The sequence below is a fragment of the Aspergillus lucknowensis genome (genome assembly GCF_044049455.1).
Source record: "Aspergillus lucknowensis strain CBS 449.75 chromosome Unknown BJX67scaffold_43, whole genome shotgun sequence".
Lineage (NCBI taxonomy): Eukaryota > Fungi > Ascomycota > Eurotiomycetes > Eurotiales > Aspergillaceae > Aspergillus > Aspergillus lucknowensis.
In genome coordinates, this window is record NW_027263587.1 from 61,257 (window position 1) to 73,391 (window position 12,135).

Below are 12,135 nucleotides of genomic sequence, written 5' to 3' on the forward strand. Positions count from 1 at the left end.
CCGTGGGTCCTGACGTGGCAACGGGTTGATGCCAACTCAATCAGTCCGAGAGGATGGATAATCAGACCTCAGACATGAACTATGGCCCGAATCGACGAAGGAGAAGACGAGGAGACAGAATGAGAATTGTCGATTTTCGCCTTCACCCATCTCGTGGAGAGTTTTCAAGCCACCAGGATGAACCAGTTCAGTTCAACACGTCGCACCCCTCGTTTGTCAAGAGATCCCTGGCTGCAGGAAGAGCAGGAAATGTGTTGGATCCTCATATAGAAGCTGTTCCTGAAGGGCCCTCATAGTGATGCTGTCAGGTACCAGCGCTGGCGGACACAAAGCCAACCCAGACGGCTTCAGACCTTGGAGCGCTGGGTCAGCTTAACGCCAGGACACACAGGAGACCCCTCACATTGGGCGGGATTGGCTGTGATTGACAGGGATACTCGAGGTCTGGACTGGGAGGAGCCGGTCGACTCGTCAGTGCGGTGGGGGCGGAAAGGTCACTCTCCACCAATGATTGTCCCAAACTCCCAGGATCCAGGAACCATAATTCACTGTGAGCCAACCAGCTTTGAATTTTATTGATTGTCCTCAGATCAGGCCCACTTTAATTTATTGAATCTGTGTTTCATGTGTCGACGAAATGACCGTTCCTGAATTCCTCCTCCAGGCTCCAACAGTGGGTATACTTGCACACAGCCAGCGCTTTTAATCGCTCGCTCCTCCCACTCCTGCCCTCCTTCACCCTTTGCCTCTCTTCTTCCGCTGTTTCTGCGTCTCTGCTGGGACTCACAATCCCCTCCTTTTGTTTCCTTCTTCCGAGAGCATCGCTGGTGCGGCTCCTCAGTCATTCCTTGGAAACACACATTCCCTTGTCCTTTGGGGCTCGGCTTACGTTTCAGATCCGGAGAATCTCTTTCATATTGAACAAACGCCATATAAATTGCACATATATAACATTCGACTCGACGCCGAGCCTTTTCCAATCGGGAAATAAAGTTATCAATATGCAGCTGAAGAACTCCACGCTCCTGCTAACCGCCTTGACGGCTGGTTCTGCTGTTGCCCGCATCCACGGCCATGAGCGCCGTCATGCGGCCCTCCACAACGTCCACGAGGAGAAGCGTGACGTCGGTGACATCGTCACCGCAACCATTGACGGCAAAGTCGTCACCTGGGTGAACCAATACGACGGTGGTGCTGCTGCCACTGCCACGAACGATGCCGCTCCCGCTACGACAAATGTTGCCGAGACTACTGCTACCTCTACGTCCACCGATAGCTCGTCCGATGACGACAACACACCCGTCTCATCGGCCCCCGGAACCTGCACCAAATGGGACGACGTCTCGGACTCGTTCTCACGCGACGGCTTCGGCGAGAAGACACTCTCCAACCTCCTCGAGTACATCTGGTACAAGGGCAACGTCGGCAACCCCTGGGGCAGCAACATCATCGAAGTCGCCGCCGATAAGGCCTGCAATTACAAGTACGTCGTGCAGCTGCAAGGCGCCGAAAGGGACCCCTGGACCGTCGTCTTCTGGAACAAGTTCGGCCCGGACGGCAAGCTCACCGGCTGGTACGGGAACTCTGCGCTCAAGCTCTCCCTCGCCCCCGGCGAGACCAAGTACGTTGCCTTTGACGAGGACACTCAGGGTGCGTGGGGTGCCGCCAAGGGCGATGAGCTGCCCGTTGACCAGTATGGTGGCTACTCGTCCACGTGGGGTGAGTTTGACTTTGGCAATCAGGGCAACAATGGCTGGTCTGGCTGGGATGTCTCTGCTATCCAGGCTCAAGCTGCTGGCTTTGACGTGCAGGGTATGAAGATCTGTGATAACAAGGGCGATGGCTGCTCGTTTATCACGAACCTCGCGACGAAGATGGTCAACGCGTACTCCAAGGCTCAGGAGGGTGTCGATGGCATTGGCGGTAACTGCGGTGCTGGGCCTGTCCGTCTGGTTGTCGATATCGACTACAATGAATAGATTGTCTCGTTGACTTTGGGCTGGCCTTCGTCGTCTCCTTCTTTCAATTATCATTCTCTCGATCCTGTTTGGTTAGGGCTACCTGGAGTTCCTGGCCAACAGCGATCCTTCTTTTTTCGGTTGTACATAGAATATACCACTGCTGCGCTTCTTCTTCTTCTTTTTATGTCACTATATACATGGTTTTGGATCAGGCAGTAACAATACATGCAGATACTTACCATTCATCTCGGAAACGGCCAATCCTCACTCAACCCGTATACTGCCTTAAGCAGGCGGTTAGCTTGCGCTCTCTATAATGTCAGGAATCTCGGTTACCCTCTACTTTATTAGACGAAGTCTGGTCTGTCCAACCCGTCAGGTGGCCAGGGAGCACGAAGTCCGAAACATAAATAATAGAAACCCCCGGAATTCCCCCCCTTCCCTCCCCCCCCCAAAAAAAACCAACCCACTCGCGAACCGGCCCCGAGCGTCGTCTCGATCACTTTGAAACATTGAGGGTATACCCACTGCTCTAATTTTATCCCACCCCGAGCCTCCCGTCCCCTCCGGTGCCCTTCCCGCCTCCATTCTCTCGCCATGAAGAGATATACATAGCTGAAGCCGCCATGTCTTACCTTACCAAGCGTGTCCGTATCCGAGACGTATACGTATGCCGCTCAATCCTTCCCGTCCAGTGGACGGTTTTCCGAGTATCTGTCAGAGTACGAGCGGGGGGTTGGGGAGTGGGGTGTTGGGGTTACGCGAGCACTGCGACGGGCGGGTGACGGGAATATGTAGCAGCAAGCCCCAAGCGTACATCGCTTGCTTGACTTTTAAGAAGATTGATGTGGTGGTAATCGAAACGAGAAGTATCCAGCTTCTAACAATTATCACGATATCGCCATGAGGGGAAGCGAAGTTTGATATTGGGGAAGTAGGATGAAATACTCACGGCCTTGACTCCTCGGATACTGTGGCGGCCACAGCATGACAATCCAGAGACGTCCGTGGTGATGGCCGTTGTTTGGTACCTCCACCGCAAGCCCTTAGGATTCTCGTCTGCTGTATGTTGCGCTGCATAGGCTATATTTGGATGGATCTGAATAGATACGTCCCTATGGATCTCGCCGTATACATAGTAGACTGAAGAGTACAATTCTGGGAATAGTTGCTCGGGGCCATATCAAGGAGGACGGCGTGGGAGTGATACATACCCCCTGGGAAGGCGCCTGGTGGGAAACGGGGGAGAACCGAGCGAGGATGGAATGCGAGACCGGATTGTTAGATCAGGCTGTATGCGAGACTGTCTGTGGAGCTGTGGCGTGCGACCCGCCCTTCGTTGTACTTGTGCTGTCGCTAGGCTGGGGATGGGATGGGCTGGTTCAAAGAGTCAACAGCATGGCCGAAGATGTTCACAAAAGAGCAGAGTTCGCTGAGCGTACGTTATATGGCGCACTCGCTAAATGCTATTTGGGTAATCCAGAAATCTATAGTACAAAGCCCGACGGGAGAGACAGAGAAGACAAGATGATAATACAACCATGAACGTCGGCCAAGGCCGCGCCCTTCGCACGGATTCAGCCCAACTTGATACCGTGGAGGAAATCGCTGGCGTTGACCGACTCAGGGATCGTCGTTTCAGATGCCTCGTGTTCGTCGTGCTTATGCTCCCCCACGTCCTGCGGAGAGAAAGCACCAACGTGGACCATGTAGCCGGCTAATGCGGTGAGACCGCCGACGACAGTTGCAATGGAGAGAAGGGTGTCTCTCCCCTGTGCTTGTGCGTAGGCTGATAATGACCGGCTTTCGAGTTCGGAGAGACCGGAGTCGGCTGACTCGGCAGTCTCACGTAATCGGTTGTTCATACGGATGTCCTTCAGGATTGGGGTTGCGTCCGCGAGGCTATTGAGTAATGTCGATCCGATGGTGGCGAGGCGGGCTCGCTCAGGAGCACGCCATGGAAGTGGGGAGTTCCCGCCGTTTGCAAAAGCATCAGAGACATTCACAGTCCCATACAACTCTCGGCGCAGGCGCTCGACAAATTGTGACAACCGTGGCGCCTTCCGCAGCATTAAATCGCGCAGCCACGCATGGGGTAGTTCTGGGACAAGAGCGAGGCTGAGATAGCCCACCGCAAGGCAGTCCAGGCTTGACGGCCCTCGTTCCGAGAGCAAATGTGTCTTATCGCCGAGTAGCTCCTCCAACGGCCCAAACAGATCTCCTGTCAGCGCGTCCAGCCGGAACTGGTGCTGTTGTGGCGTCTTGCCCAGAAGGCTGGAGACTGTGTCCCGGGGACGCCGGATGAAATTCTGGGGAATGCGCCCAGCCGTGACGGCAGTGGAATGTTCCCGTTTCTGCTGTTCCCGCACCGCTTCCAGATCCAAGGACGAGAGACCCAGCGATTCAGTCCGCGCTTTGGCCGCGGCATGCAGCTGCGGGGGGAGGACCCATTGGTTTGGCCATTGGAGGATCGAACCATATGCCGGAGATGTGCTATTGTAGTAGTTCCCGCTGGTTACATAGAGGGACAGGTCGATGAGAACTTGAGCGCGGGATTCGACGAAGGAGGAGAAACTGTTGTCCGATCGTCAGTCGTGTGACACTTTTGATCCTGTGTGAGGCCTGCATACGCGACGCTATCAGCCTTCTCCAGCGCGGTCAGATCGCCATCCAAATCCCACTCGCCATTCGAGTACTGTCGCAGGTAATCTGCGATGTTTCGGAATCGGCTCACCCAGATTGAGCCATTCTTCAGGGCAGGGAGCTCTTCTGCGGGGTCGTACAGGGATTGTTTCAGCCAGATTGCAGATTATCAAGAGAGACAGGCAAGGCGGAGCTCAACGTACGTGTTGGGGAGATGGTTGGATCGCTACTTGCGACGAGCGTCCACGAGCCCTTAGGGACAAGGAGAGAAAAATAGGCAATTGTTGCGAGACATTGTGCATCGATAGAAGGCAAAGAGAACCCGGGGCCCCAGACGTGGAGTTCTAGAACCATTTTGCTCCGTGGTCTGATCGCAGTCTTTCCCCTCACTCTGTTTTGAGGGGAAGGACAAGAAAGATGGTGGCCGAAAGGTGAGAGTGTCACGTGCAATACCTTCCTCAGGCACAAAGGCAGCCCCTTGGCAACAATCCCACCAAATTCTCAGAATCTCAGGCGCGATCGATCCTCCGTGCTCGATCAGGCATCTCGCAGGGCAAATAATGAGACAACTTCGAGAAAATAGATAGAATGCGCCGGTTCCATTGCTACCTTCTGCCGCACATGATGTCTCAGGCAGCCAAATTAAGTGTGGTGTCGAACTCCTGCATGCTCGACTGCCTCTCCCTCATGTTGATTGATTCGACCAGCTGGACCGATGGCGTTATCAAATCCCTGCTCAGCACCCCTGCTCATTCTCGCACCAGACAAACCGCGCGCCCCTCGTACCTACATCCGCCCCCTCCACGGTGAGGAAAGTCAATTTCGCAAAAATGGTCCTCGCTCAAATCTTGCAGGAAGAGTCAAAAATAGAGCCGCATCCTTCTGCCCACCGTTGGTTCCTTGTCGTATTTTACGTCAAGGCAACGGAAGAGTCATCCTCCAGCAGCTGATCTACAACCACTCAGGTCGAGACGATACGCACACGTTCCATGGTTCGGAGCGTGTCAGTCGCAACTCGCACCTTGAACTCGCAAATCCTCCGGCGTACTAGACTTACTTCGGACAAAGGTCGGCGTCGCCGGGTTGGGAGGCAGGGGCCAGGCAGCCAAGTCTCGGCTCCAAGAACCAAGTTCAAGTTCAAGATTAACTCCTTCAACTCGGACCACCGAAGCAGGCACATAGCATGACAAGAATTTCAGCGGACAGCGTACAGGAAGAGATATGTTTCCAACGGTGAAACTCTGTGGAACGGCAATTTCCGTCGTCGATGAGCCCGAAATCTTGTTCTGCTTCTTGTGCTGGGGCCGCTGTCCATGCGCGGTCAGTTGACCTGCATCGGGCTCCATTGAGAACCTGATTGGGATATTGGCCTGGAGGAAGTCCAGGCGAGGGGCCGCCTTCGTATCGTTCGCCACCAGATAGGTAGATGCTGCCAATGTTGGGTGTCACCGCCACGAGGGAAAATTGACATGCCTCGTTCGACAGGAGCATTGGTCACTGCGTTAGTCTTGATCGTCACTTTTGACACCTCGGGGGGGAGGGGGGAGTTGCGATTGTCGTCATCGCTGGGGCTGTATCAGAGGGGGGGAGGTTGACCATGATGTTGTCTCTGCCAATCCAATCGCCAAGATGCGTGAAAGACAGCCGTCGCCGGAGCCGAATAATGACTTCGACGGTTCGGCCTCTTGCCGCCCGCAGACGAAGCGACTCGCTTCCACTCATCCTGGAGTCTGGTGGGATCATGGATGTTGTACATATGCACGCGGTTATCGCCAAATTACACTCAGCGAGCGGGTTCCACTATCAGCTGCAAGGCGCAGCGAAAAGGGAAGCAGATGGTCAGATCCATCCATTATTTGACAAATTAATTCCTCGCGCCAGGTTTCTGAGCCCTTTCCCTTGGCTTTTCTGTTCTTTGTTTTCTTTTTCCTTTGACCTGTTCCTCGGAATCCCACCCCGCAAGCGAGCGATAGCGCAAACGTGGGATCGTGCTCGAATCGAAGTCATCATTGTCATTGAGGGGTCAGCGACCAGAATTGCTTTAGAACTATTTGATTCTTGCATCACATCGCATTGCATGACATCGCATACAGGATGAAGAAATTTGTTCAATCTGAAAAAATGGCCCGGGCAAAAAATAAAAAAAGAGGGCGTGGGACCATTTCCATCCTTGGTCAGAGTCTTTCGACGCGGATAAGCCCGCTCGCTGTTCAGCCCAGGAGGACGTCAGACGTCAGACTTGAGTCTGATGATCTGGTCTCCTCCCCTGTCGGGTTTCAAGACTGCCAGTTGATTATTACCTATCATCAGGCACAGCGCCCACCTGAGGGTGATCGCCGAAACAGGAAATCGGAGACCCTGGGTTTGGTCGGCCCTGAGCCGTTCCGTGGAGCATCAACCCATTATCCTTGTCGGGAGAGCGAGAGCTGAAAGAAATCGCGCTTGGCTCGTTTGGAATCCTTGTTGGACGGAGTTGGGTACACTGTAACCTCCTTACGAGCAGGCATGTTGGTTGAGAACAGTTCAGAGGACTCGGCAGGTGTAATGATCAAAATGTTCTCAATATTAGTGTCAAGATGCTGCGCGATATGCCGCTGGGTATATTACTCTATTATACATGCCGTTGTTTCAATCATGAAGATGGAACGATCGCAGACAATAAAAGGAAATAAACGAAGCGAAGTGAAAAAAAAAAGAAAAGAAAGAAAGAAAAAGAAAAGAAACGAAAAGAAAAAAAGGAAAAAGAATAGAAAGAAAGCGGTCTCAAGCTTCAAGAGATTCAGCCCGGAATGGCGATACAGAATGACTCAAAAGAAGATACGCTTTGACGTCCTGCGACCTGGAAGTTGGGACGATCGAGCCGATGGATCCTTCACAGGGAATTGGGTCCGTCGAATCAGTGTGCAGGATCGGATCCTGACGGCCACATGCAACTGAAACGGTCTGCGGCTATGTCATCGTGCTGTCATACCGCTCGCGGGGTCGATTGCTGACGGGGCTGATTGTTGAGCACGGCCAATGCAGATGGGGCGATAGTCATGCCATGTTATCGTCAAACAAAGGCCCTTGCCCCTCAGTGAAGATCAAATACCCGCGTGTACCGACAGTCAGGATTCCATGTCGTAATCCGGTAACGCCATTGCAGGATCGGAACAGGGCGCCTGCGCCTGCTCCGCCGACGGTCGAGGAGCATGGGAGGAAAAGACGGAAAGTCGAGCCGAAGAGGAAGATTAGGCGCCAGTAATCACAAATATCGTTGCTTGAGATTGAGCTGGTCTAGGCGGATCCGAAAATAGGAAGCGAAAAGCCAGGAGAGAGGCGTAGGAAAATAGTAGATGATAATAAAAGTGATGAGAAGGCCGTGGGACAGTTCCAAGAGTGAGATTCGTGATATCCATTGAGAAAATCCCCCTTGTGCGACGAGAGTCGCGCAGGTTCACCCGAGATCGTTCCACAAAGGAGACGTCGCATAATGGAATCGGTCGAGTCGGTTGGTCGTCAGTTTCGTCAGAAAGCCGCAGTCACAGCTTACTTAGGAAGAGGAGGCAGAGGCCCTTTGGGAGGAGGCCCCGGGCATGGAGGGAATTGAGAGGAACCACCGACGGAAGGCATATTGGAGGCAATATCAACTGGTGTTGATTGTTGGGAGAGAAATGGTACCGTGAAGGCGTGTCTTGGGTGAGCAGTCTCTGGTGGTATATCAGAGTATCTTCGAGAGAGAGAGGAGGAGAAATCGCAAAGGGCAGTTGAAGCTGGAAGGCCGTCAGCGATTAATATATCGTGCTCTGATCGGAGCCGAATGATTTTCTTCTTCTTTTGCGGGAAATAAATTCGAGAAAATGAAATAATATATCTCCGAACGGGATCACCCAGAAAATTCAAATCGAAAAGACTAAAATTAAACTAGTCGACTCTGAAAAACAGAAAAATAATCAGACTCGGACATCCCTGTGAGCGACGAGCTCCACCAGATCCCGGACAGAGGGAAACGGCCTCCAGGAACGACGTCAGAAGCCGCGGTCTCTGACACTAGCGTGGGTGGGTTGCCAGATGGCGTCCTGAGGCCTCTCCGCAACCGGAAATTCCAGGGAAATTTTCTAGAAGGCGCAGGGCGGAAATCACGGCTTCACCGCCGAAGGAGGGTTGTTTTTTGCCTCCCCCTTTTCCTGTCCCACTGGTCATTTCCGAGATCCAGAGAGCTCCTGCTCAATCCAAAACAAGAGGCAGAGTGAGTGCTCTCGACCCACCTTGTTTGTTGATGCCTTTGCCTTTTCTCTGGGCGTTCCTCTGGCTCCAGCCTTCGAATCGCGCAGGCGGACCAGGCAGAGCCCGCCTCTGATAACAGGCTCGTAATCATAATCCTGGCAATTTATCGACTCGCATTTCCCAGGAACCCGGCCGAATGGACATCAGCTGGACACGGTTGCGAAGCCCGGGCCCCCTGGGAACAGATTGTGCATTCCTGCCGACACGTGTTGGTTCGTCGATCCTGGGGGGCCAAGGATGAGGCAGAGCAGAGGGCAGAGAGGCAAAGGAAGTGGGTTTCCTCAGGAATCCAACCAATCTCCTCGATCCTTTCCCGCGAAGTGTCTGAGCGTCAGACCCGACTGAAACGAATCGTTCTTTGAATCATCAGGATTCACCACAAAGAGCGGGGATCTTAGCCTCAGCCAGTCTGCCAGAGTGCTGGGTCTCTGTCCAAGCCACCACAGTCTCAACAGTCGAAAGCCTCAAAGCGCCCATTCTCGGCAAGTTTCCTTGCTGATCACTCAAATCTCGGGCTTTGGAAAAGAAGGGCAGTACCGCCCTTGCAGCCATCGTCAGGGGCTGGTGCTAGGGGAATTTCGCGAGGTTCTGACAGCTCGTTGAATCGACAGGGAAAGTCGCACAAGGAACTTGGAAATGTCCGTGATCAAGCCAACAAGCCAGCATTGGACCATCTCACTTTCTTTGCCGTGAATTGCCGGGTCGTTTCAGGGGTTGTCCGATCAAAGGAACAAACCCCGAATTGGCTAATCCGCAAAGTGAAGCTGCCAACAAGAAATCACGACTACTTGTCCTTGCGGATGATCATACTCCGAGCGGGATTTGGCTCGAATCATCCTAATTCAACTCATTCGACCAGGACGAACCGTTTTGAATCCGCAACCCGGTGACTAAATTCGCGGGGAGCTCCCAATCCTGTTTCCATTTTTCAAGGGGGGACAAAGGTTTGGGTTCTCTGGCACAAGAGTAACCGTTGACCTGTCATTTCTTAACGTTTAACTTGCGGGAGGATCAAAGGGCCAAGTTCCTCGCTCGAATGATGATTCTTTCCCTCTGAGATTGCCGGGCAAGAAAGTGCGAGTGACACTCAGATGCTTTGAGATCCCCGGAAGGCCCTTATGCTTCCTGCATCAGGAAGACTCTCGGCTAGTGAGTGGAGCTCTTTCTGCAGGAAACAGTCCAACGGACTCGGCGTCTTGTCCTCTCGCGACCAGGGCAAAGACAAGGAGCCCGAGCCGGCCCAGGAATCTCCTGGATTCCTCCCCTCTCACACCTCAACGGACTCATGCAGAATCCTCCAACCCCTGTTGACGACTACTTCCTCTCGCACGGGCCAGTCGATCATCTGCAGACGAAGGCGGTTGGGGTGAGGAACGAATGAGCCCTTCTCCCCAACATTCGATGTGGATTGAGGATGCAGGAACCTGCAGTGTCTTTGATTACGAGGTCCATGCTCCAGCGTCAAAATTTGAGACTTGCAGTGTCCTTCCGTCGAACAAAAATTATGATCACCGCCTCCAGCGAAAATGAAGCGCGAGCCTTGAGCATCGGAGCATCTTTCAGCGTATCACCTCCTTCCTCCCACCTATTGGTGCTCAAACTTGGGCAGGATCGCGTCACCACTGACTCATCAGAAACAAGATCACATGAAACTCTCTCTGGAGCCTCTTTCACCGACAGCCAGTGACAACCTTCGTCTCCCGAGCGGTGTGGCAAACAAAACTCATGGGGAGGCTTGAAGTGGGCAGCCAAGCCGCCTGGAAGTGAATGAAATGAATGGCCCACTCCAAAGCCCGTTCATTCGACACTGTTGGTGAGATGGAGCCCAGCTTGGACGCTGACTGGACCGTAGAAAATTCCCCTGATTCGGAAGGGTCTTCCTAAAATCCTTCAGGAGCTTGGCAACTGCGAGGCCAGCTTCCCCCCCTCAAGATTGCTCAAACAACGAGAATTATTATTCATTTTCTTTGCTCATCGATTTCTAATCGATCTGCCAGCACGATGACACACCATAATAAATCGGAAACCTGTCTCTTGTGCCAGTGAGTGTGGGAGAGACTACGGTGTGGTGATAAACACAGCAGCTCACCATCCGGAAGCTTCGGGAAAGCCATGCGAACGGCTTCTCTTGGTGGGACACAGACAGACGGAGCAAGGCACTCCACGGTTTTCGCGAAGTCAGCCCCTTCTTGGAGATCGGGGTGTGTGGTCTTCTCGGGTCCGCAATTTCATCATCGACATGGAGGAATGAGAAGACTGAGAATGATCTTCCCTGGTTCTTCCCAGGAACCATCCCACACTTGGTCCACTGGTCTGAACGAGGCCGACCCTTGAAGGCCGTTGGGAGTTGAAACGGTCGAAATTGTGCTGACTGCCTGCTCCGGGATTCACTCATTTGCTCACTCCTTTGAAGACTCCGAAGTAGTCGCAAGTTGGTGGTCGGAATAGTGTCTCACCTGATCCCATGGGTGGTTGTTGAGCGGGAAAAAAGGCTCCTCTTGCTCCAACCGTCCGCGATTTCGATTCCATCACGGACTAGCGTTCCTTCCCAATGAGCGTTGTGGCGCTTCCCTTCCCGTGATCCACCAAGGGGACATCGATTTCAATGTTGAGCGAGACGAGAATTTAGATTGCAGAGATTTCCAATTTTCTGTGCGGCGCCGACAAAAGCACCAAGAGTCCAGGGTCGTGGGTCCGACGGCCCGGCAGCGGAGTCTCTGGCTCACACGGAGTTACCTCCTCGGACGGCCTGCGTGAATGCGTCCTTGCTTCTGCATTGTCGGAGAACGACCGATTTCTTCAGCAAGTTCCTTGAGATCCAAGATCAATTCTTCTGGAGTAACAAGTTGATGGTGGCTCTTGCTCTCTCCTCAGAGAATCGAAAGCCGACCAGATCTTGTGTCCTGTCTCAATTCCCAAGTATCGATAAGCTATGGTGGTAATGAATATCTCGAGAGTTGAGCTTTCTTCGGTTGCCCATTGCACCCTGCGGCGCCGAAGACCTCAGTCTGGTTAGGGTTACTTCCAGTTCGCGAGAAGTGGAGAATAATAATAAAAGAGACGTTCCGAAGGAAAAGAAATCGTTGACACGGAAATCATCCGCTACGCTAGGTTTCAGAGTTGAAACCCCTCGCAGTCCCTCATCTGATTCTGCATGACGTTGATTTTTCGCTGCCGATGCGTCTGTGGGAAGCTGCAGGGAAAAAAAAGAAGTACTATGACATGCATTTCGTCAAGGTCGCGATTGGTACGCGTCAAGCCACAA

At 53.0% G+C, this 12,135-nt stretch overlaps 4 protein-coding genes across 4 annotated transcripts; 3 read left to right on the forward strand and 1 right to left on the reverse strand.

Annotated features, from left to right (window-relative positions):
• Positions 1 to 648: 648 nt before the first annotated feature.
• On the forward strand, positions 649 to 2,082 carry aspf4 (allergen Asp F4). The gene has a single exon (XM_071025831.1). The coding sequence runs from the start codon at positions 1,002 to 1,004 to the stop codon at positions 1,977 to 1,979; it is 978 nt and encodes a 325-aa protein (XP_070883137.1). The 5' UTR covers positions 649 to 1,001; the 3' UTR covers positions 1,980 to 2,082.
• Positions 2,083 to 2,225: 143 nt separating this feature from the next.
• BJX67DRAFT_374025 (glutathione S-transferase family protein) lies at positions 2,226 to 4,958 on the reverse strand (the record flags this gene model as incomplete). Its single annotated transcript, XM_071031488.1, has 4 exons — positions 2,226 to 2,228; positions 3,581 to 4,535; positions 4,592 to 4,730; positions 4,808 to 4,958. 4 exons carry the CDS (start codon positions 4,956 to 4,958, stop codon positions 2,226 to 2,228), a joined length of 1,248 nt encoding a protein of 415 aa, XP_070883138.1.
• Positions 4,959 to 5,928: 970 nt separating this feature from the next.
• On the forward strand, positions 5,929 to 6,905 carry BJX67DRAFT_226425 (uncharacterized protein). The gene has a single exon (XM_071025837.1). The coding sequence runs from the start codon at positions 6,202 to 6,204 to the stop codon at positions 6,700 to 6,702; it is 501 nt and encodes a 166-aa protein (XP_070883139.1). The 5' UTR covers positions 5,929 to 6,201; the 3' UTR covers positions 6,703 to 6,905.
• Position 6,906: 1 nt separating this feature from the next.
• Positions 6,907 to 7,711, forward strand: BJX67DRAFT_226120 (uncharacterized protein). Its single transcript, XM_071025832.1, has one exon. It carries the CDS (start codon positions 7,110 to 7,112, stop codon positions 7,539 to 7,541), a length of 432 nt encoding a protein of 143 aa, XP_070883140.1. The 5' UTR covers positions 6,907 to 7,109; the 3' UTR covers positions 7,542 to 7,711.
• Positions 7,712 to 12,135: the final 4,424 nt, after the last annotated feature.